This window comes from Ascaphus truei, chromosome 2 (genome assembly GCF_040206685.1).
Source record: "Ascaphus truei isolate aAscTru1 chromosome 2, aAscTru1.hap1, whole genome shotgun sequence".
In the NCBI taxonomy this organism is placed as follows: Eukaryota; Metazoa; Chordata; class Amphibia; order Anura; family Ascaphidae; genus Ascaphus; species Ascaphus truei.
The window spans coordinates 150,981,602-151,007,328 of record NC_134484.1 but is presented as its reverse complement, the minus strand read 5'-3'; the positions used below and the strand labels follow the sequence as shown (position 1 = coordinate 151,007,328).

General features: G+C 42.9%; 1 protein-coding gene across 1 annotated transcript in view; it reads right to left on the bottom strand.

Annotated features, from left to right (window-relative positions):
* LOC142486926 (cadherin-7) overlaps positions 1 to 25,727 on the bottom strand; it is a 330,169-nt gene that overhangs the window by 139,450 nt on the left and 164,992 nt on the right. The window contains exons 3-5 of the mRNA XM_075585430.1: positions 12,740 to 13,034; positions 7,597 to 7,716; positions 3,216 to 3,383 (exon numbers count right to left, since the gene is read on the bottom strand). Coding sequence (XP_075441545.1) covers positions 3,216 to 3,383; positions 7,597 to 7,716; positions 12,740 to 13,034 — 583 coding nt within the window. The remainder of the gene's footprint in view (positions 1 to 3,215; positions 3,384 to 7,596; positions 7,717 to 12,739; positions 13,035 to 25,727) is intronic.

Here is a 25,727-nt window from a genome sequence, read left to right as displayed (position 1 = left end):
CTTTTTCAAGTTCTATCAGAATTCGGCTCACTTTCAGGTTATAAAATTAATCATTCCAAATCCTTGGCCCTCAGTTTAAATCTCCCCAAAGAATTAGTAAAATTACTACAACTAAATTTTGACTTCAAATGGAACGCGAACCATATTAAATATCTAGGGGTTCAACTAACAAAAAATTATTCGACTTTATACAACGCAAATTTTAAACCCTTCTTTGACCAGATAGTCAAGGACTTAGCCACTTGGAACCCATATATAATATCTTGGTTTGGGAGAATAACTACTATTAAAATGAATATTTTACCTAGACTCCTCTATCTCTTTCAAACTCTCCCGGTTAAAATCTGTCAGAAATAATTAAATAATATTCAGAAGAAAATGTTGAAGTTTGTCTGGCAAAACAGGCGACCTAGAGTTCGCAAAGATATTCTTTATAAGTCCAAATCAGAAGGAGGCTTAGCTCTTCCAAATTTACAAAACTTCTATAGAGCAGCTCAATTAGGGCAACTTGTTAGCTGGCATTCAAACCCAACCGAAAGGAGGTGGGTCGAGATAGAGGATTTGATTTGCTCCCCATGCAGAATAAAAAATCTTCTCTGGCTCAACAAAAAGTCTAGACCACCCGAGAGTTTCAAGAACCCGGTGATATCCTTTGCCTGTAATATCTGGGACTCCCTCAAATCCAAGTTTCAATTAACCGGTACCCCTTCCCTCATGCAATCCCTATTCTCAGACCCCTCTCTTCCTTTTTACACAGAAAACCCGCTCTCCCATTCCTGGGTTCAAAAAGGGCTCACGAGAGTCAAAGATATTCTCGTTCAAGGGAAAGTCCCCCCATACGCGTCTCTGCAAACGAATCATGATATCCCCTCTTCCGATTTTTTCAGATTTCTCCAGGTTAGACATTATATCCAATCAGCCTATAAACTGAGCCAACCCCATACTTTAACTCTGTTTGAGGATTGGTGTTTACACTAGCCCCACACAAAGGGCATCATCTCCAGAATTTATCAAAGCCTATCCTCTATCAAGAACAATCAAACCCCCGATAAATATATGGTATCCTGGGAAAAGATCTTAACGTCTGTATAGATCTTGATACCTGGAAAGACATCTGGGAAGCTGCCTCCAAAAAATCATTGTGCGTTGTAATAAAAGAGAATATTTACAAGTTAATATACAGATGGTACATGACTCCTGCCAGACTGCATTCTTTTCTCCCAGGGATCTCCCCACTATGCTGGCATGGTTGTGGCGAAGTGGGGAATATTCTGCATATATTCTGGTCATGTCCCAAAATACAACAAACATGGACGGAAGTGTTCACCTTAATACACAAGATCCAAGAAATCACTGTCCCACATTACCCAGTATATATTCTGCTAGGCAAGCCAATAGCCAATATTCCCCGAAAAAAAGCTAGAGTACTAGCCCACATGTTAAATGCTACATGGTGTACAATTGCCAAAAATTGTAAACAACCTGCCCCCCCATCCTTAAACCAAATAAACAATAAAATCTGGCATATAGTTTATATGGAAAAACTCTCAGCCTATCTGAACGGTTCTACCTCGCGATTTTCTGAGATTTGGGCCCCCTGGTATCGCCATGCAGGTATATCCCCATATATAGATTAGCATATTCGGAACAGAGTGATACATGTGGTAACTAAATTGTTGTGTACAATGCTATATTTTTACAAATGCTTCCCCTCCCCCACCTTCCCACCCCCCCTTTTTTGTATTTGTTATATGTTTTGTTAATTCTTATTTTGTATGAAAAAATGCTCAATAAAAATTCAAGTAATAAAAAATATATATATATATGTTTCCCTTATGACAAAGTTATATTTTTAATATGTGTGTTCTTGGGGGGTTACACTGAGGCTGCACACCAAAATCAGGGTGCTGGCTCACTCCGTTCCTAAATTAGCAGTCTTAAAAGGGGAACAGCATATAATATTAACCCCTTAATCCCCAATGCGAAATAGGGGTAACCAGCCGAGCCCACTGCCTTTATTAATGCGCTGATTACCCCCATTTTCGCCACATACCTCCCGAGGGTAAAATAAAGAAAGAGAGCACACAATGGTATAGTACATAGGGTATAATGTGGCACAAAAACACACAGGTAATGCACTCACATTTGTACAATGATATCGGTCGTTGGAGAGAGCCGTAGGTGACTCGTGGGGGGATGCCACTGGTACAGTCACTGGAGATTCTTCCGTGTGTGTCACGTCCGGTGACGTCACTTCCTGTGACACGGCGGTCAGGGCGGAAGACGTTGTCTACCGCTGTGATCTCTCCAGTTCGTTTGCCAGCACCTCCTCACGTCAATACTCCCCAAACAGTGTCCTCCAACTTGCTACGTTAGATTCTACGCGTAGAAACGAACTGGAGAGATCACAGTTGTAGACAGCGTCTTCCGCCCTGACCGCCACGTCACAGGAAGTGATGTCACCAGACGTGACGCACGCGGAAGAATCTCCAAGTGACTGTACCAGCGGCATCCCCCCACGAGTCACCTACGGCTCTCTCCAACGACCGATATCATTGTACAAATGTGAGTGCATTACCTGTATGTTTTTGTGCCACATTATACCCTATGTACTACACTATTGTGTGCTCTCTTTCTTTATTTTACCCTCGGGAGGTACACTCAGAATTTATGGACCGTTCTAGCCCACCAGATACACTGATCTAATATCATCACTATCAGAGGGCATCTATTGTACAAGGGCTCCAGTCAGAGAGAGAAGGATCTCTGACACGTCTGTTACCTATCCATTTATTGTGAGTGAGACCCATTTAGAGATTACTGTTTGCACATTTTACATATTTGGTCTACACTATTATTTCTTCCACTTTTTTCCCTGCATATTAACCCTTAATAGTATACAATTAATTGTTGGCATAACCTTGTGTATAATATCCTAAAATGTAGCCAATATTAGAGCTGACATGTTATTGCACCCGCTGGCACGTGCCAGCCAACAGGTCCAATAATGCCAGCTATATTTATATATTAGAAAGAAAGAAAAATAATGTATTCACGTTATAAAAAAAAACCTTTAGCTGTGCCATTCTCTCATTGAAATCATCAAATACTAATATCAGCAAAGGCACACTTCATTTTCATATAAAATAGGAAGCACATTTACTGTAAATGCAATGAGAAAAAAATACCAAATGTCATGTAGTAAAAGGTCTTACTGCGAGGAAATCGTGGTGGGTTGTCATTAACATCTGTAAGTGTTACGGTGACAGAGGTTGTCCCTGATAATCCTCCCATTTGTCCCACCATATCCTTTGCTTGGATTACAAGAAGATACTGATCTTTGGCTTCTCTATCCATGTTGGGTAAGGCTGTTCTAATTATGCCTGCAAAAAAAGAAACAAAAATAACCGAATACATGAACGATAATAATGCAAATATTATGGTAATAGTAAAAACAATTAGTTCATACACAGATGAGTTTTGTGTTATTTTTCAGCAAAACAATGGTAATTCTAGCACATATGTACATTGTACAATTTATGCAACTTTTTTTTTAACTGAAGTTCTTTAGAATGAATGAAACACAATACTCACAAAGCATGGGACATCTGTACTTAAAAATGAGAATCCTAAAAGCTTTTTAGTACAAGATCAGACAACTTTTCTTGCAAGCCTTCCAGGTGTGAAAGTCAAAGTGACTTTTGAAAGAAGGAAAGTACATTAATTTAAGTATAATCATTCTCACAATCAATTAACTTATACAAGCATATTATCTGTGTTTAAGTTTAAACTGTAGCATTGCGTTTATAAAGCTTTTGGCATTAATTAAAACAAGCATATGGCCCACACTATTTTCAACATTAAGTAGTACTGTATCTCATTTAATGACAAACTGACCTGTACAGACCTCTGGCACCAAAGAAAACAGAATGATCTGTGTAAGTGTCACACGTAACAGATGCTAAAACTGGGTTCCTGTAGCTAAGGTACAGTTGACATTAAATAAAAACACAAGTAGAGATGTGCAAAGGTTTTGCAAAAGTTCTTAAAAATTGGACATTTTGAGTAAAAATTAAACAAAATCGTCATCATTCGCAAAATTTCACCAAGTTTTAGCAACTAATTATACACTAAAAATTGTCATGACAAAAATGTCCTCTTCAACAAATTTGCCTGGAATTGTTTACTGTAAATCTATATATATATAAGACTGAAATAATGTTTGGATGTCTGTTTGTGCTCTCTGTGATTGGCCGGCAGATGGCAACACCTCATTGGCCTGCGGGGTGGCGTGATGTTATGGCCACGCCTACGCAGGGCGTGAAAGTCACACCACCCTCACACCGCTTGCACCTCTTGGACTCACTCTCCATTTGGTGACTGCCAGGACACTTCCTCCTACTCCTCCATTTCATAACTGCTACTCCTCTCCGCCCGCCTCACCACCCACCTGCCCCGCCGTGATACCGGCTCTGTTAGCTGCGGCTGGCTGCCAGGGGCGCCGCGCACCAGACAACACCTCACTGCCCCCGCACCGCTGTCCTCCTGACACCATTTTCCACCCTCTGACCGAGAGCCACACGCTGTGCCTGAGCTTCCAGGTACCAACCGCCGCCTGACACCCGCCGCTCCACACCTCAACCCGCCCGCCACCTGACACCTTCCACCCGACCCGCCGCCTCACACACTACATGCGCGTTGTGGGGCTGCGCCGCTCCACAGTCACCACGGCGCTACCTATCCTCTTGGAACATCCATTCCCCCTCGGCACTCCTTTCCCCCTCGGCACGCTCTTTCCCCTCGCCGCACCCTTGCCCCTGGTTGCCCACGCGGGGCGTGAGATGGGCGCGGGGGGAGCAAGACAGTGGCAGGCACGGCTGACTGTCCCCTGGGCGGGCTGTAGTGGGATACGGGGAGCCTCCTGGTAGGATCGCCGCCTTTCCCCACCCCCCCAACTCCCCTCACTCTACCCACCGACACTCCCCTCCAAAGTTGCGCCTCTTACTCCTGTCTGTGTGTGTGTGTATTTGAGACAGTGTGTGTGTGTGTATGTGTGTGTGTGTGTGTGTGTGTATGGGAGACAGTCTGTGTGGTGGGTTCCAGGGGGTGTTGCAGGGGGGGGGCAGTCATGTGAGGTGTAGGGGGGGAGAGTCATGTGATGTGCAGGGGGGGAGAGTCATGTGATGTGCAAAGGGGAGACTCATGGGAGGTGCAAGGGGGGCAGAGTCATGTGAGGTGCAAGGGGGGAGAGTGATGTGAGGTGCAAGGGGGGAGAGTGATGTGAGGTGCAAGGGGGGAGAGTGATGTGACGTACAAGGAGGGAGAGTGATGTGATGTGCAAGGCGGGGGACAGTGATGTGGGGGCCAAGGGGGCTGGAGAGTAATGTGGGGTGCAGGGAGGGGAGACCACAGCTGTGAAGGAGGGGGGGACAGAGCTGTGAAGGTGAAAGGAGTTGTGAACGTGGGGGCCAGCCAGCTGTGAAGGGGGGTAAATCACAGGCAACACCGGGTATATCAGCTAGTATCATATAAAAGGCACACACACTATTAGTCTATTAGAGCTCAAGTTTCACTCTGAGTGATACTACTGTATGGTGTGTTGATGTCTATTGTAATTAGAGTATCCAGAACTGTCTAAGGCAAACTGTTTGCACTCATCTAGTGCTAATCAATATAATTGTAAGAATCATTTATTCCCAATGTGATTTTTTGTCTGCCTTTGATCATATATCATCAAAATAAAGGGCAAAGAAGAAAACGGTATTATGAAGCACAATTATATGACTATACAGTTCAAACCTCAGAAATTGGAATGACTCTAATCATGATGATTACTCATTGATTCATATAGTGAGAGTTGGGAGTAGTATTATGTACAACAAGTCTCAAGCCCTAAAGTATGTAAAGACACCTGTGACTTGCCCGTTCTCACTGCTCGCCCCCACATTGAGTTAAGGCCTATTTGGGCCCCTTGGTCTACTCAATGCACAATTAATCATTCACCTACAAAGTGTCAGTAACAACTAAAAAAGGAGGATGCAGAATAACAGCCCATCTGTATGGAAGGGTTATACGGCAGGCCAATGGGGACCAGCAGCGTCTGTTACAGTGCGTACCATGGAAGCATCCAATTTCTCCAGGATTGAAACGGAAATCAATTCTGGACTTGGTATAGCAGTATGTATATGTAACACACTCATCCCCCTCACCCCCCCGCCCCCCCGCCCCCCCATGGCTCACTGAATGCCTGAACCTCCACTGCCGGGAGCCTGGGGTGTACCTGATTAATCGGGTGACAACGCCTCCACCAACAAGGGATCCCAACAGGGTGGGATGGTCCTTTTACAGGAAAAATACTAATGGTGCACGCACACAAATATATGCTAGCAGCCTTTACTACAAACAATAATAATTGTGGTAACCTGTACCACACAGTCATATAGGCCCCAACCTGAAACAACAGTGAGGGTCCCCAGAGTACATTGGGTGCCAGACACCAATTCCCTGATGTCCATTCCCCAATGTCAAGGCCCACCCAAAGTGTTGGAGATAGCGCTATCCCGTGGAGTGTTAGTGCACTTGATTAGGTACTTGCCCGGGGCTCCCTCACCCGGGTGTTGCAGAATAACAAGAAGGATCGTCTGATCCAACATTGTTGTCTCCAATGGCATCTGCCTCCACTTGGGGGTGAATTCGGGTGTGGATAATATCACCCTACTGTCTTTACCGCGTCACTGGTCTGGTACCTGACCACAGGCCGCAGTCACCGCGTGGCGTCTCACCGGTGCACTTCCTGACTATGGGCTTTCCCTATAGCAGCCACAAGCTACAGTGAGTCGAGGCCTAGCTGGGGCCTAAGGGGGAAGATCTGGCACTGCTCCCTGGACACTACATGCTCCTCAGAGGTCCCTCTTCCGACTGGCGTGGTCCCCTGGCACGCCAAAAGTATCAATTCCTGGCTGCAGGGGAATGCTACAGCCCGATTGACTGTTTCGGATCAGATGGCTGCAGCCCCTGGGGCTGCTGGTGGTTGTTGTCCCCTGCGGAGTCCTGCTGTATTTGCCGCCGCTTGCGCTTGCACTGCGCATGCGCGTGGAGTCCCAAGATGGCCGCCCAACAGAAACACTGCCCTGCGCATGCGTGAGCAATACCAAGATGGCGGCGTTCTGCCATGGGAGCCGCCGATGCCTCTGGCGACGTGCTTGCCTGCACAACCTCAGCACATCCTTCTGCTGCAGCTAAGGTACGCGGGGAAAACGGGGATCCGAGCAAGGGAACCCTGCTACATATATATGCTCATATTACTTTACGTTTGGCAACAACTGCAAAAATGGTGACCAAGTTTGCATATAGTTCATATAATTGAAAAGGTTCACAAGTGAACTGGAATGCATTCACACATCTCTAACAGCATACTGTAGCAAACACATCATTATGTATCTCTTAGTACTATGAACAAAACAACAAAGACAAAATAAAATAAGTTTCTATCCTAGAGAGATGGATCTCCCCACTGACCTTGTAATATGCTGTATTTGGCTATGGCTTCTAACCTGTACATTGGTGTGACCTGTTTTTTAAATATAGATTACTTACCTGTTTTTGGCTCCACAGAAAAGTAGGGTTGTCCCTGAAGAATACTATAGACAACTCGGGCACTGTTTCCATAGGTTGGATCATCAGCATCTGTTGCAGTTACCTGCAGCACTGAGGTTCCTTAACAAAATGGAATTGGTTTTCAGTTAAGCAGATTTCCATTTACGGCATTACAATGATAGTTTTCAAAATTATTAAGAACATATTAAAATGCTATTGTTTTAGAAATATGACTGTTGTTGAAAAACAATACTCATTATAGGTTAATATCAAAGTCTCTTGGCTGCAAATCTGGAGCAAAGAAATGTGAATAGAAATTTGTTTTGACACATTGCTTATTTCCCACAGTACATTTGATGCAGTTTGTTAGCCAGGGAAGTTCATGCCACATCAGATCTAGAGGATTTGTTTTACGCAAATACAAGATAAATAAAGTAATGCCGAAATACGTCTCATTATAATCTGTACATCGTGCAACTCTCCCTAACGCCTCATTTATACTCCCCAAGAGGAAAATTACACAAGTTTCATAAAATCTGCTCCAAATTTGCCTCAACACATTTCGCTCCCATTGAGTAAAAGAGGACGTGTTGCTTTGATAAATACGGTGACATTTTTTGCACCAGTTCAGCCTCTTCGGAGACTTTGCTGCATAACTCTCTGCATTTCTAAAAACAAATACTACAATAAATACAGCATTGTAAAATATTATCATGTTTACAATTACAAACAATTAATGTACTTATATGATGCTTATTGGAAATTAAATATTGTCATTCCAAGACTTTATGAGATAAGAGAATGTACTATACATTCAATATGTAACTGCAATGCTTGCATAACTTTGTCCAAATAAGTGTACTATCTGTTTACAAAAGCTTATTAGCCACGTATACGTAAATATGCATGATATGAGACCTAGATCCCCCTCCCTTCAAATGAAATAAACACAGAACGCTTCTTTGGGTAAACATGGCCACAGCTTCATTACAATTCTATCAATAACTAGATGACCTTTCCAGGCTGCCTGTCAGTGATCTTGAACTCTGCAACTTGTCATCCCCCCCTGCAGCTGGAAATCTGGACCAGCAGATGTATTATTGATGAAGGGGAACACTCCCCAAACCAAATAGCCCCGCAGGGGCATCTTCCAGAGTGTACCAAAAAATACAATTCAACTTGCAGTACCAAATAATTGTGCCCATGCCTGCCAACTTTACTGTGAAAAAATGACACACAGTTCAACAAAACGTCATACATTATTCTTTTCTTCTTCAAATTCACCCTTTAAAAAACAAACAAAAAAAAAACGTTTTGTTTAATTTTTTAATAAGTCAAAGTCTAACAGAACAAAACCGATGGAGAAAGGGATAGCTTCACTGCAAGGCCACAATCTAAGAGGCCTTCTCATATGATAACCTCCTTATTGGGTCTTGCCTGATGACAACTCCAATAGAACTTAACCCTTAGCATTCCTTGTGAAATGTGGAGGGAGGGGTAGAGCCACCAGGTCATGCTGTACTAGTTTTAGTGCTGAAGCTTTCTGAATTGTGTGCATTGAATTATCTTCTCTTGAGAAATAATGAAGCAACTTCAGACCTTTTGAATATCTCTCCCTCTCACTCTCTCATTGTGTTTATCTTAGTCTCTTTTATTTGCATAAAAAGTAACTTTATGATACAGTAAAATATTCGGATTTTTTTTATCTATCCTTTTTATATTCCAGTTTTTCTTCCTCCTATTCAATTTTAAGTTAAAATTAAGTTGTTTCTAGATCCCTCCAATGGTCCATGCAATAAATAACTTGGTGAACTATTTAAGACAGTATAGAACAGAAACTTGTAAAATCAAGACTTGTAAATGGCAAAATGTAAAGAGATTACAAGATACATTTCTTTCAAATCTGTTAATATATAATTCTACTGCATTGGAGACAGGATATTTTTTACACAAAGAGCAGTTTTACTATATGTACAGTAGTAATGTAATTCTATTGTACATGCAATTAAGGTAAAGTCAAAGTGTGCATTAACGTTTGTACAGTAATATTTATAGGGTACTATGGAATATCTAAATGCAGTCTTAGTTAATGAATGAATTGATTTTCTATGCACTAAGTTATAGTTGTACATACTGAATGCAAATATATAAACTACAAGTGTTGTTATTATTATTTGTTATGTATACAGCTCATGTATAAGTCTATTACAGGCATTTTTCATAAATGACAACCTTATGATTTCAATTTTTAACAGAAGATAAATGTCACTATTGGATAAGGATGCAGGTATATCAAAAGTGAATGTATGCCATTTCCAGATTTTTAAGATTCTCTCAATAATAGAATTGTCAAGGAAAGAAAACTTTCTCTTTCATTAACTAGATTTACAGTACTGTACATCCTTGTTATTCAAGGTTTGTTTGTTTTATAGGATTTATTGTGATGCCTTAAACATGATTCGATTTTTAAACTTGCATTTCTAAAAAAAAAAAAAGTTTGTCTTGTTTTTATTGAAACAGGAACAGTGGAAAAACAGAGTACTACTAAAGTGCTTAGGCGTGAAACGTGTTGGTGGGGTGACACCTTCACTTGCTTGTCATTATGACCAAAAAAATCAAGCTTGTTCCCGTGAGTAGTGCTCTGTTTTTCCACTGTTCCTAATTTGAGCTTCACAACGGAAGCCCACCAAGGAGCTTTGGAGCAAGGGATTTTGTCTTGGATGCTGTACTTCACTAGTGAGTCCATGTGACAGCGTTATCCCCTCCGTCATTAATTTGGAACAAGGAATGATTGGAGTGACTGTAAATGCTACAATTACTGAACTATCTATGTGATTTACCTCAGCATTCATTGATTGGGAGGTCACCAGATGAGTATGCTACACTACCTACCTGTCCATTTCCCAATTTCATTTACCCCAAGATCTGTTATATGGAAACATTGTCTTTAAGCAAACATTGCTATCTGTTTTTGGTCTTTAGCACCACACATTTAGTTTGTTCTTGCTTTTATTGAATCCTAATGTAAATATGTCTGCAAAACGTTATAGGACACTGAAAAAGGTTAAGGATACACTTCAAGTTCCTCCCAAAATCTTCTGAAAATCGTCCGTACTAACATACAAATCAGTAAGCCAATAATATACATGTGTCAAATGTTTTTAATCATTGACAAAAACTGGAACATGTCTAAAGTAATTCATCTGCACATATGTAAACGATCCTATTCTTTTGAAACAGTAGGTGTTTTAATAGATATGCAACTCATATTTATTTGGAAGTGCTAACATTTTTTAAAGTAAGATATTTCCAAGTTACTGGGGTCCCCCAGTTCCTTAAATATTTACCAGTGAACATACTGGTATCTCTGTCCTTCAAGGGCAGAAACAAAATGGCTGTTCAAATCTTGTGAGTCCCACGAGCCAATAGGAAGCTGCAATGAGCTTCTTATTGGACTGCCATTTAAATGGCATGGAGAAGCCAGGGCAGATAATAATAATAATAATAATAATAATAATAATAATAATAATTATTATTATTATTATTATTATTATTATTATTATTATTATAGAAGCCAGTAATTCATGACAAAATAGCTCAGTTAAGTACCAGGCAACTTCCCCGGTTCCCATCCTGTAAAATAAGGGTGGGTCACAATTGCAGAATTTCTGCTTTATATACTGCATAATACTTTGCAGACATACTGTAGTCAACGTTATTGAACTCACTGCCACAACCATGAGGGGGAAATAGCACATTAGTTCTGCCCCTCGGATGCAGCAGATTCAAAACAATGGCTGCTTCCCCCCAGTGGTGTAGAGTATGTAACTTGCAAACTGTTACATGCCAGCATAAGTAATAGCGTTGGCCACATGTACATGTGTATTTCAAACCTCGCATTTTGATTGTTACATAGTTACATAGTAGATGAGGTTGAAAAAAGACGTACGTCCATCAAGTTCAACCTATGCTAAATTTAACCAACAGATACTTTATCCTATATCTATACTTACTTATTGATCCAGAGGAAGGCAAACAAAAAACCCCATTAAGGGGAACAATTAATTCCTTCCTGACTCCAAGAATTGGCAATCGGATTAATCCCTGGATCAACATCCTTCCTATGTATACTTATTTTGTATATCCCTGTATACCTTTCCCATCTATAAAGATGTCCAACCTTTTTTTGAACAAATCTATTGTATCTGCCATCACAGTCTCCATGGGTAATGAATTCCACATTTTAACTACCCTTACTGTAAAGAACCCTTTCCTTTGTTGCTGGTGAAAATTCCTTTCCTCCAACCTTAAGGGATGGCCCGAGTCCTTTGTACTGCCCGTGGGATGAATAGTTCTTTTGAAAGCTCCTTGTATTGTCCCTGAATATATTTGTATATAGTTATCATATCCCCTCTTAGACACCTCTTTTCTAAAGTAAATAAATCTAATTTAGCTCTAGCCTCTCCTCATAAGTTAGAATGTCCATCCCCTTTATTAATTTGGTGGCTCTTCTCTGCACTCTCTCTAGGTCCATAATGTCTTTTCTTAGGATTGGTGCCCAAAATTGTACTCCATATGCAAGGTGTGGTCTTACTAATGCTTTGTAAAGGGGCATAATTATGTTTACTTCCCTTCCATCCATTGCCCGTTTGATGCAAGATAAGATCTTGTTTGCCTTTGCAGCTACTGCATGACATTGGGCACTATTGCTAAGCCTGCTGTCTACAAGCACTCCTAAATCCTTCTCCATCAAGGATTCCCCCAATATATCTCCATTTAATTTGTAAGTCGCCTTTTTATTCTTGCATCCCAAATGCATAACCTTACATTTATCTGTATTAAACCTCATTTGCCATTTACCTGCCCACGTTTCCAGTCTCTCCAAGTCCTTCTGAAGAGAAATTACATCCTGCTCTGATTCTATACCTTACACAATTTAGTATCATCAGCAAAGATGATTGTGGGTTGGAAAACATTGTACATTATTCCCTGGTGATAATTGACTTTTCCAAGCCTTGATTTTTTTTGTAAAATACAATAACAATACATTATAAATATTGCAATTTAGGTCAGTACGCATGCCACTATATTTTACCTATGATACTTCAGTTTGTTGAAATACACATTTTTATTTGTTTCTTACCAATAGGTGACATCTCAGGGATCCCTGCATTATACGGGCCATCCAGAAATTTCGGCTCATTGTCATTTATATCTTGTACTTTAATGACAAACTCTGACTCAGGCTCCACTGGTTTATTTGTCAGCCTGTCAAGAGCTTGTGCTCGCAGAGTGTAGTAGGCTTGCTCCTCACGGTCCAACCTCTTTGTAGCATGAATATCCCCAGTATTCTCATCAATATTGAAAATAGAACTTGCCCCTTCGCCTGACAAGACATATTTGATGGAACCATCTCCTTTATCCACATCAGAGTGAAGCTGAAAATTGATAAGAGCTGATATTAACGTACAAGAGCCAGTGGTATGGAGATATGCAAAAATAATTATTGTGTCATGCAAGAGAACATGAAATGTCATTGTTTTTAAAATGATCTGCAGAAAGTTTCTTGTTCACGGTATTAGAATTATGATGAAGATCTGTCAAAAGCTCCAGCAAGCAAAACAATTGTATTTATTTCAGTAAACAATTTCAATTCACAGTGCAGTTTATATCATGTATAAAAAAACAGTGTACTCTTTATAATGTATTATGGATTTGCTTTTTTTGTGTTTGTTTGTTTGTTTGTTTGTGAGAGAAGGGTAAAGTAAACCATACTGTACAATAAAATGTCTATCTTAATATAACTTTCTTGCCAGCAGTAATGTTTTCTAGCTGCATTTTTTATATACACTGGCGACACACTTTATTCGAGCTCGGCTAGTCCCACGAATTCGGGTATACCCGGGTGTATTGAGGTTTGTGACTGTTTTCTGCCCGAGTGCATTGGGTTATTTTCCAGGCAGGGATTGAAGCATTTAATTCCCGCTGGCTGCAATACTGCACAGTATATATATATATATATATATACTGCATTACAATTCATGAATTTATGCCATCTGGTAGACACGCGAAGCATTGCAGCCTATTAAATCCTAATCATTATCATTTAACAGATCAGCCGCCCGTCAGCCAGGCATGAACCCAGGCTGGGAAGGCAAACGCAACGGGGCTTGTCAGAGGTGAGGAGCGGCGCATTCCAGGTATCTGCCAGGTACATACTGGGTATTTGCTCGAATAAAGTGTGTCGGTGCAGTACTTGTTTCTTCATTTATTTATCAATAGATTTAAGAACCACGTAGTATACTACAATCAATTCTTGTTACTGCAAATAACATGTGCACTGCTGGGGAAGTGGCTTGTTAATCAAGTATATAATATGAATGTGATCTGAGTCAAAGTAAGGAATCAATGAATATAGAATATACATTATTTTACTGTTGTTACGATAGACAATATACATTCAAACTGCAGCTGAATAAAACTGATTTGATCTGAATTAGAATACTAAAGCTTTTTGATATGCTTTGACCCATGACCTATTACAAAACAGCATGATTTACTTTTTTTAGAACTTTTGAGGATTTTCAATTATTTTTCGTGTTTTGCGGTTTTGGATGAGTTTTTGTTCTTTAACATATACGCTCAACCTCTTCTGCTCAGAATTGCACATTTTTTTTTTTGCTTATTCATTATTCATTTCCAATGTGCCTTAATGTAAAGGTTATAATGACTCTATGCCTCAATGTAAAGGTTATATATCAAAGGTTTTTTTTTTTTTTTTAAATTAAAACTATGATAGTGCTGATCGAGGAACTACAGAACAGAAACTCCCATTGAAGTCAATGAGACTTTCCATGCAATAGTGCCCCAATTTGAGACTTTGATACATACTTGAAATGTGGTGCACATCTCCTACAGAAAATGTTAGATTTATAAAGACAATTGAAATATCAGTTGTCATGCAGTTCTGAAATGTGTTAGTACAATCCTTACTGTTTCTATAAATACCTATATACCTCATAATAAATCTACAGCAAATCAATTTAAAAAAAAGCTATATTCATGTCCATTTTAGGAACAAACAAGTAATGAAAGCTACTGTACAGTATGTATCAATCTCTATTTTTTATTTTCTTTGGTTGTGTCAAATTTATCAAAGGCGTCAATTGAGCATTTTGAAGCCTATTTACTAAGATTTTTTTTTTCAATTTCTTAGTGCATCAAAATATCAGTGCTAACAAGTAATACAAATCTTCAAAAATGTGTGCATCCTATGTATGAATACTTCATACAGTACCTGTTAATTTGACGCAAGCTCTAGTAAGGCAAAAATGCGGTATTAGCACCAAAATAAATGTGTTATTTTATAGGGCATCAATGTTGCACAGCTAAAAATAACGCATTATTTTATCGGGTCTGCTAAAAATATCAGATCCATTAAAAATACCGCATTTTTAGGTATTATGCCATACATCATGTTCCGATATTTATCGGGACGTGACAAATGGCAGAAATACTGCACTTTTTAGACACATCTTGTCTATTCATATAATGGGTTGGCCAATATACAGTACATAGACAATATCAGCAAAACCTACCTGGAATAGGTGATAAAATATTACTTTAAATATAAATATTAACGTGAAACAAATAAAAAGGTCAGCAAATTATTGATCTTACTATATATTTGTGAAAGCGTCATATGTTTCTATGTTTGTATGTGTCTCCCTGTATCCCTCCCTGTGTCCCTAGCGGCAATCCCATTGGACCTTGGGCCAGGCCAATGAGATTGCTCCCTTGGCCCCCCTACCCTCCCTGCCCCCCTGCCCCTTTCCCCCTGCCCCCCTGCCCTTTGCCCCCTGCCCTCCCTACCCCTGCCCTTTGCCCCCTGCCCTTTGCCCCCTGCCCTCCCTCCCCCTGCCCTTTGCCCCCTGCCCTCCCTCCCCCTGGCCTTTGCCTCCTGCCCTCCCTCCCCCTGCCCTTTGTCCCCTGCCACTCTCCACCTGCCCCTCCTCCCCCTGCCCCCCCAGCCCTTTGCCCCCTGCCCTCCCCCCGCCCTTTGCCCTCCCTCTCCCTGCCCTTTGCCCCCTGCCCTCCCTCCCCCTGCCCTCCCTCCCCCTGCCCATTGCCCCCTGCCCTCCCTCCCCCTGCCCATTGCCCCATGCCCTCCCTCCCCCTGCCCTTTGCCCCCTGCCCTCCCTCCCCCTGCCCTTTGCCCCCTGCCCTCCTGCCCCCTGCCCTCCCTCCCCCTGCCCTCCCCCCCTGCCCTTTGCCCCCTGCCCTCCCTCCCCCTGCCCTTTGCCCCCTGCCCTCCTGCCCTTTGCCCCCTGCCCTCCATCCCCCTGCCCTTTGCCCCCTGCCCTCCTGCCCCCTGCCCTCCCTCCCCCTGCCCTCCCCCCCTGCCCTTTGCCCCCTGCCCTCCCTCCCCCTGCCCTTTGCCCCCTGCCCTCCTGCCCTTTGCCCCCTGCCCTCCATCCCCCTGCCCTTTGTCCCCTGCCACCCTCCACCTGCCCCCCCAGCCCTTTGCCCCCTGCCCCCTAGCCCTTTGCCCCCTGCCCCCCAGCCCTTTGCTCCTCCCTGCCCTTTGCCCCGCCCCACCCCTCCCTGACCTTTGCCCCTCCCTGCCCTTTGCCCCACCCCTCCCTCCCTCCCTCCCCTCCCTGCCCCTCCCTGCCCAACCCGCCCCTCCCTGCAACCCCCCCCCTGCCCCCACCCCCCGCCCCTCCCTGCCCTTTGCCCCTCCCCGCCCCTCCCTGCCCTTTGCCCCCCCTGACCTTTGCCCACCCCACCCCTCCCTGCCCTTTGCCCCTCCCGCCCCTCCCTGCCCTTTGCCCCCCTCCCCTCCCTGCCCTTTGCCCCCCCGCCCATCCCTGCCCTTTGGCCCCCTGCCCATCCCTGCCCTTTGCCCCCCTGCCATTTGCCCTCCCCACCCTTCTACGCCCCTTGCCCCCCCCCCACCCCTCCCCGCCCTTCCACTCCATGCCCCCTGCCCTTCCACGCCCGGGCAACGCCGGGTATATCAGCTAGTAAATTAATAAAGGTGAAAATCAAATGCTGCCCAAACACCTGTGGTTTCCCAAAACCACAATACCTACTAAACTAAACAGCCAAACCAGTGTTTGTGGAGCAGAATGATACGCAGTGCAGTGAAATGTGCAAATAACCCTGTGATAGAAATAAACACTGATATGACATCAACTTCTGCTCCATAGGACCGAATTCTCTCCTCGTAAACCTCATATATAGAAGAAAACACACATGCCTACACATTTTTTTTACAATAGTGCATTAACATTTACTTAGTACAAAACAAACGACACAGGGGAAAGGGAACACTCACACTTTCCCCACTGTTTAAATCGCAGAGAGTGACTCTGGGCGCACTCAGTCCCTCTCCAGACTCAGCTTCCTGGTGTATACGTGTATGCAGGCACGCACGGTTCTTCCCAGTCGCGTCTCTCACTCGTGTCAGGGGATACTCTGCCTTCTTCACACGTCTGCCAATCAGAATCTTTATGGAGTGGGTACGGTGGCCTCAGTTGTCCAAAAAACCAGACGTGTTTCGTCAGTATGTCGACTTCCTCTGGGGTTGTGCTATATACTCTCTATAGCTTATCTTTACAGTATACTCTACACCAACACAGTTCAACTTGATTCAGCTGTCTTATCCTAATGATGTATCCAACCACAAAACATCTTATATCAATTGGTCCATAAATGTGTATTGGACTCTAAAAAACATACAGCTGTCACATTTGGGTGGTGCAGTGAGGCTAAATTACATTAATACAATAGCAAATGTTTACAAAATTTCAAAGTTTTATACATTGGTAATGCAATTCATAAATCACCATATTTAATATTTTAATACATTTTCTAAAAATCATACTTCAGATAAAAGCATACTACAAATAAACCTAGCTAAAGAACTGATCTGAAAACTAGATAGAATCTGTACATACTCTCCTTTCTATATCTGTTTTCTAAATCTCTAAATCACAGTAGTGAAATTAAAGTGAAAGGAGAGAAATAAAAAGGAAGTTACATTCAAATCTGCAGACAAACATGTAAATTGACCCATGGTGATTCAATGAAAAAGATATACTTAATAGAACCTTATAAATATAAAAATATAAATAATTTTTATAAATTTAAAATCAATATAAAAAGGAAAACGTGCAAGAAATACAAAAAATGCAAAAAAAATGCAAAAAGGGGCAAAAAGTGCAAAAATGCAAAAGATGCAACAAAAAGCTGGGACCAGGAGCATACATCCCAGAGGAATCAGTCCCATGGAGCAGCAGTAGTTGATATCGGTGTTTATTTCTATCACTGGGTTATTTGCACTGTGTATCATTCTGCGCCTCAAACACTAGTTTGTTTGTTTAGTAAATTTTAACCCCTTAATGGTCACTAGTTTCCATGATTAGATGAACAGACAGGGTTATGAAAGGGTTGATATCAACACTAAACAAAGAGAGGGCCTGATTATTTCTCCTCTTACTGCACAGCTCTTCCAGACTTGTGCAGCCAGTAGGATTAACGCAGCCGGAGTCCCGTTAAGAAGCAGGAACCCACGCTATGTAAATCCTAGGTCCCCTAGGTCCCCTCCGGTCCTCCGTTCCCCCCGCCTTACCTCCGCTGCCGTGGGGGGTGTTGCGGGGAGGCGACGGGCTCGCCGGCAGCTCACTCCACAGGGCGCCACCATGTCCAAGTGCTCGCGCATGTGCGGAGGCTCGCGCATGCGCAGAGCAGTCACAGTGGCCATATTGGGAAAGGCGCGGGAGGTCGCGCTTCAGCAGGAGGTTGCGCATGCGCAGTGGAGTGGCAGAAAAGCGGTGGCGGCCATTACAAAGTGGCGCATGCACAACACGCTAGGCGCACGTGGCGCCAATGTGAAAGACCCTAGGCGGGGACTACAAGCCCCAGGAGGCATAAGGGGCATACACCCACCTGACCCAAGGCAGTCAATGGGGATTACAGATGCCCCTGCAGAGAGATACATTTTTGCGCGCTGGGAGAGAGACAGGGGAGTAGGATCTGGGACACAGATAGGGGATGTTGTGTGTGCAGGGGTCACTGACCCACTGCTCTAGGCCTGTAATCCCCTAGGCCCCCAGCTAGGCCCTGAGACATTGTAGGAGTTCGTGGCAGCTGTAGGGACAGGCACTAGGATAGGGAACCTGCCCCATTAGTGCTGCCAATAGAGTTCAGGGACACAGCTGCAGTGCTGCGCAGCCCTGATGGTTGTGGTCTGAGACCAGACCCTAAGAAGCTAGAGACTGTCTTCATGGTGGGACCGTCCGGCGGGACACCACCCCACGCAGAGGCAGATTCATTGCGAGATCGGCGGATCCTTTGTGAAGAGATCAGCGGGCACGTATCGTAACTAAGTGTAGAAGGAAAGAGGTGAATCCAGAGCGACAGCTAACAGCCCAATTACGTCAGATCCGAATTTTGAACACAGTAGCTTTATTGAGAACACACAGATGGAACAGCAGGCTGCAGCACAGCCTCCTCCTCTACGCGTTTCACACTCTACTGGCGCGCCTAGACGAAACGCCAGTAGAGCGTGAAACGCGTAGAGGAGGAGGCTGTGCTGCAGCCTGCTGTTCCATCTGTGTGTCCTCAATAAAGCTACTGTGTTCAAAATTCAGGATCTGACGTAATTGGGCTGTTTGCTGTTGCTCCGGATTCACCTCTTTCCTTCTACATGACAACATTGCCGGATGCACGCTGCGGGATCAGCTACTGAAGAGTCGTTGGACCCAGGACGGATGAGCTGATAGGGGTAAGATTGCCGTTTTGCCCCTGAGCCCCGACCTTTCTAGTGGTCTTTTTACACTCCTTGTGCCTTTTCTCCAGCCTTGCACACTTTTCAAGTGTATTTTATTACTCAGCGCCAGCCAAAGGAGCGCATGACAGTCAAACATATCGTAACTAAGTGCACCAACAAATATATACACATTGTGGGCAGCGCTGTCTCACATACCAGGGAGGTTGGGTGTGGGACTTTGGGGTGCTGTGGTCACGGTGTGGGGTATAAGGTGTGGGGTGCAAAGCCCTGCGAGGTGTGTGGGGGTAGTTGTGTCTTTAGTGGGTAGAGTGATAAGATATTATTATAGAGTCATAGAGTTGATAGAGCGTTAAGAGATGTTGCACAGTAAAGCCTTTTTCTATTTTACTTGTGTATGTGTTCATTGTAAGAGTGTCCTGTGAGGGGCTGCTCCAACTCTGCTGGGATCTCTCACAGGTGGAGGCGCTGCACCATTTATAAGAGTAATTTAGCCCAGGCTTCCAGTGGCGGGGGCTTAGGCTCCTGTGAACCAAACAGGTAAAAGGGCAGCACCAGTAGCTATTTACAGCCACCCCCTTGATCTCACTTTGGCGTGGGGGAAACAGGGCTACACTAGTTTGGCCATGTGGAATCCGCAAGCAGGCAGTGGTCAGGCAGCTTTCAACTATGCCTGGTTTCCGGTGGAATATTCGCAATATATCTGCCTACATCTGTACCTACACTCGTCAATTTATCCCTCGCCTCTCTCGGGACAAAAAAATCTGCATTACTCGTACTTTGGAAAAGTGTGACTCCCTATCAGAGGAATAAATGACTACGTCATCAAGTAGGCCCCCACGTAGTTGCTATGGGTTAACAGTACCTGGTCCCAAAGCCTCTGGAAAGTAGCGGGGACACCATGTAAGCCAAAAGGCATGGTTCAAAAGTGAAACAAACCAAAGTGCGAGGACAAACAATTTTTCCTGTGAATCTTTTGTCAGATGTCAGAGGGATCTGACAATATCTCTTAGTTAAATCTAATGTCATAATGGTAAATAACAGAACAGATCACACCTCTCACTGAATCAATTTATTTGTAAATATTTAAAGAACGACAAGTTGTCTATCAATGGGTGCAACCTATGTACTGTGGTTTCATAGATACCATATAAATGATTGTCTGAAAGAAGTCAGTCAATCATCCAAAAGAAAGTATATTATATGATGGAAACCAAAGCTCATTTTTTAATTTATAAGTGAATATAAAAAGATAAGATATGTGAATTGTGAACAATAAAAATACAAATATTAATATAACAAAGGGTGCTAATAATATGAACAAATAAACAATAGAGTCCTGCCGCAAATATCATAGAGAATACCAGTCTTTTAGAGGAAATGGGGAGGGTAGAAAAAATGGAATCCAGGTCAGTCCTGTTCACACTGTTTCTTTCTCTTTACAGAGTATTCTCTTGTTCCTATTCTCTGATCTTGGTGTTCTGCAATGGAAAAATACAAAAACAAAAGACCATTGCGCAGTATCCTCTGAGTGATATATACACCTCTCCCCAGCTACTAACTACTTACAGCAAGGCTGTAGGGAATGGACACTGATTGGTATCTTTGCCTCAGGTTCCAGGTAGCCACAGTACGCATCGGATCACTCTGCACCACTTTTGGTCTTCAGATATCCATCTGCTCAGATAAAAGTACCCAAAGGATATAGAAGGCAAACATGGTGCAAATACTGCTAGTATATAAAAATTTATTAAAAAGACATAACGAAAACACCACAAGGTGTCACACTCACATTTAAAATGTGATGTTTGAACCATCTACAATGTGCCGTCCACTACCTGTAGGTTCCAAGCTGCATAAACTAGTTGCTGAGGTTAGATCCCTTCCTCCCTCCTTCTCGCGGCCGCGACTCCAATGAGATCCTTCCCCTTATGTAAATGCTACTAGGTTGCTGCTCTCTTCCTACGTGCACGGAGTCCGAACTGCCGAGCCGTCCAAACCGCAAAACCGCAAAGCGGATACATTATCTGAAAAAGAACTTTCATCACTGATTAGTCAAGTTCAACGTCAAGTGGCATGGGAATCTTAGGTTCTAGGGCACCCAGAAATAAAATTCTTTTTGCCCCTAGTTCCTAGGCCTTCCCTCGCTCGACCACCACCAGGTTCCAGAATCCAGGACCCCCGGAAAGGGTCATGCTGGCAGAGTGGGTCCCGCCATAGGTTCCAATGGCGGCGGCAGAAGCAGCACGAGAAAACGTCTAAGTCCAAAACCCTACAAATCATAAGGCATACCTCCGGTTCTGGAGGGTCCAGAGGGCCATAGTTTGGGATGCCTGTAGTCACTGCTCCGGCATGGCTGCAAAACCATTCCTGACCCTCTCTGACCAACTTGATGGAGTATGGACCACCATAAAGGTTCGGGAGTTTTTCCCAAAGACTTCAATGGTGGCCGGTTCCCATTGACCGGCTATGGCGGAGAAACCCTATAGACATCAACGGCGGCGATGCCCCGTTAAAAGTCTATGGCGGCAGACTCCCATAGCCGCCAATGGCGGCGGATTACCATTGAAAGCCTATGGCGGCGGAGCCCGTTGTTTTAAATGGGAATTTAGTGAAAAACTGTGATTTATTTGACAGCGGAGAATTTTGTGTTAAAGTATGAAACGGTTTAAGTGGTATTTGTGTATCTCCGGTTCTGAAGGTTGCAGCAGGCTGAAACTTGGACCCTATAGTGTCCCAGATCCGGCATTAAGGTCTGGGAAGCTTGGACCCGCTGGACCTAATGGAACCGGATATTTTAATATGTTTGTGTTTTAACTTTAATATTGTATTCCAAAGCGGGGATAAAAACCCGCGAAGATTCCTTCACACAAAGGAATGCAAATGGTCAGGGGGGCGACCCAATGTCTAGGAACCCAGTGCTGATCAAAAGACTCTGCCACTCTAACTGTTTACATGAGGGCGGAGAAGCATCAAACTGGAGTGGTTTGTAAGTGTTATATCTTACACCTACAAACAAGGAAGATCCTGCCAGATACTTCATTTGGTAGACTGGCCGGCGCCCCTGATTTAAATGTGGGGCTACAGAAATGAGACCCTCAGAGTCCCAGTACGCATGGGCTAACTAGCTGGGGGGCATGGGTTAAACTGTGTTCCCACGTTAGAGATTGGATACAGCTAATTGTTCTCCAATAGTCTGTATTCAATGTTAAGAATAGGGTTACAAAGGTATATAAACTGTGGTCAACCCTACAGTCTTTGTCTTCTAATTACATCTTGATTGTCACCTGATTGCTGGAGAATTGCTATCTGATACTTCTTCATCCCCCAACCCTAAGTAAGTGTTACCTTCTTGCCTGCTAATTGTACTATATTGCTGTGTTCACCTATTTAAGGAATAAATATACTTTATTATATCTAAGCCTAGTTCAGTTCAACCCAGTTATTTGGTGTATATTATATCTTGTCATAAGTTACCGTGACAACTACACAGTAACTACCCTCTTAAAAGTTTGCAATGAGATTCAGTGTGGAATGGAACTGGGACAACTTACTGGTGCAATATTCCTAGATTTTGACCACACGGCAGTTAAAGACCCGTGTACAGAAACATGTTAGACTGATAGCCAAGAAAAATGAGACTCATCCAGTGTCTAAACACTTTCTGTTATGTCAGACAGGTTCACTCAATCATTTTAAATGTATCGCCTTAGAACACATTCCCATGTTGAAACAAGGTGGTGATAGGACTAGGATTCTGCATCAGAGGGAGGTCTTTTGGATCTTCACTCTAGGGACACTCCAACCGACTGGACTGAACTCTGAGTGGGATCTCAATTGCTTCCTATGATGCAGAACCATTTTCATTTTATTTTTCCAAGGCTCCTCCCCCTTTTTTCTATATACTCTATATTCGGTCACTACCATTGTGTTAGTTCAGCTTGGTTATGTTTTTCATTCCATCATCAATTTGTCTCTTTGCAGACAATTTTCTGACATTCTTTATTACTATTTGATACTTCAAATATCATAGATTATTGGGTGTTTGATTTTAATGCAATCCAGTTATTTTCTATGAATTTACATGCATCTGTATATACTACTAATGACGGACACTTATTACTATTATATAAGTGTGTTGACTTATAAGCAATCACTGGCCTTTGCTTAAGATATTCGCTTTCATTATCAGCCATCCCTTTAGCTTACCATATTTCTCAATTACTATGGGGTCTATGACTCTTATAGATTATTTTGTTATTGGGAATGTTATTATAGTACTGCAGAATACTTTGTGGCTCTTTATATTATAATTCATGTCAATGTTCCAGGCTACGGGTATTAGCTTAATCGCCATGGTATCAGACTTCATTATCTATATCTTATTACTGTTGAAACATCAATTGTTAGCATTTATATATTGATAAGTCTTATTGATCTAATCCTGAGCAATATGGTTCTCTGCACAATCATTATCTCTATCTTGATATGTTTCTAGCATCATGTTTTATTATGGTTCTTTTACTATAATCGGTACTTATTGTATTGTTTGATTGTACAATCAATTTCACCTGATTGTGTTTATTTTAATTGTTTAGCACCTATATGGAGTGCTTGCTGGCCACATTTTGTTACTCCTTGAGAAAGACCAGTCATTGGTTGAAACGCGTGGGAGGTTTTATACAGTTCACTTTTGTATGCTGCAATAAAGATGTTTCACTTTTTTCTACATTGGGACCACACATTTTTATTTTTGTTTGATCAAGCAAGCGATCAGGATCAATTTGTGTGTGCCCTAGAGCCTGTCTCTTTCTGTTTGGTAATGAGAATGAGCCTGGTTTAAGCAAGAGAAAAGATATTGGAAGACCATATGTCAGAGACAGTGAGAGAGCTTGGCTGTTCCAGTAATACTGTGTCACCTGTACTAGTTCTAAACAACAACACCGGTATTCATAGTGTCCACCCCCAGACCTTACACATCAACATCTAAGACTTAAGGGCACACATTTTCAAAATGAAGCCACCTAATAATATATACTCTAAGGGTCATGCAGGAAGAAGAAAAGGTGGAGGGATTCATAATTATGTCAAGGATGCTAATGGAGGAGGTAAACTCGTATGTCCCTCTTCCACATTTGCCTGATTTGCTCATACATAATCTTATGATACCTCATCTGTGGTCTTTCAGTGAGGCATCTCTTTCATCAGCTGTGCTCTCACCCCACTGAATATTTTTTTTTACAGAATATACGCTATAAAAAAAAAAAGCCCAGAGGTAAGGCTTTAATAGGCCTCCACACTCAGTCCATGGCCATGCCTCAGTTCTTAGCACCAGTCTCTGCGGTGATGGTAGTGCTTCTCTTGTGGGTGGTGGTGATGACAGGGAATGTGAAAATTACACTGGCTTATGAAGAGAAATAATCATGTGGGTCACGTGACCGAGGCCATTAACATTACAGGGATACCGGCACTCTATACCGGGGTCGGTATCTCAGGAATCAGGGGGTCTCCGAGGCTGAAATTAACATTGTTCAGCTCAGGAGATCCCCTGCTCATGTACACAATGAATAAAAATAAAATGTAAACAGCTTCATTACCATAGCCGCTATCTGCTAAGGTGATGATTTTTTCTTTGGAGGGGGGGTTGTTTGATACTAGTGTGCAGGAGCAGGGGGTTTTCTCAGCTGAAAAAAGTTGATTTCAGCTCGGGTGCCCCCTACACCAGGTGAGACAGGACAGGGGCTAAACAAGAGAATGAACCTGCATCGCCACAGCATCACACGCGGAACAAGAGACAGTCCTGTTGGCGAACATTTCTCTGACTCTGGCCATAAGATGAACGATCTGAGGGTTGCCATACTCAAAGGTAATCTTAAAACCCCGAAAGAGAGACGGTTGCATGAATACAAATTTATGCAACTGTTCGGGACACTTAGCAGTGGCCTAAACAGAGATCGAAATTTTATGAGTCATTACTGACACTAGCGAACTCTCTTCCCATGAGCGCTAAAGGCCATGTCTGTACATACTGTGCTATATGTATGCACACACAGCTGTCTCTCACACATACTAATACTCCTTATTTTTCCATCCATATACACAAATAGGGACCACATAGTATCCACACACACTTTTAGTTGTGCTACAAACTCTCACATTTCCACACCCACCCACACCATTTATATCCCTCTCACTCCACACACACCTTGTGTAGAGCACTGTTTATACTGTGGGCTCTCCATTCATTTTTATTCACACTGATACACATACACACTCTTTCTTCACTTGCTTTCAGTTACCCTTTGACACCTCTAGCCATAAAACACATCCACACGGG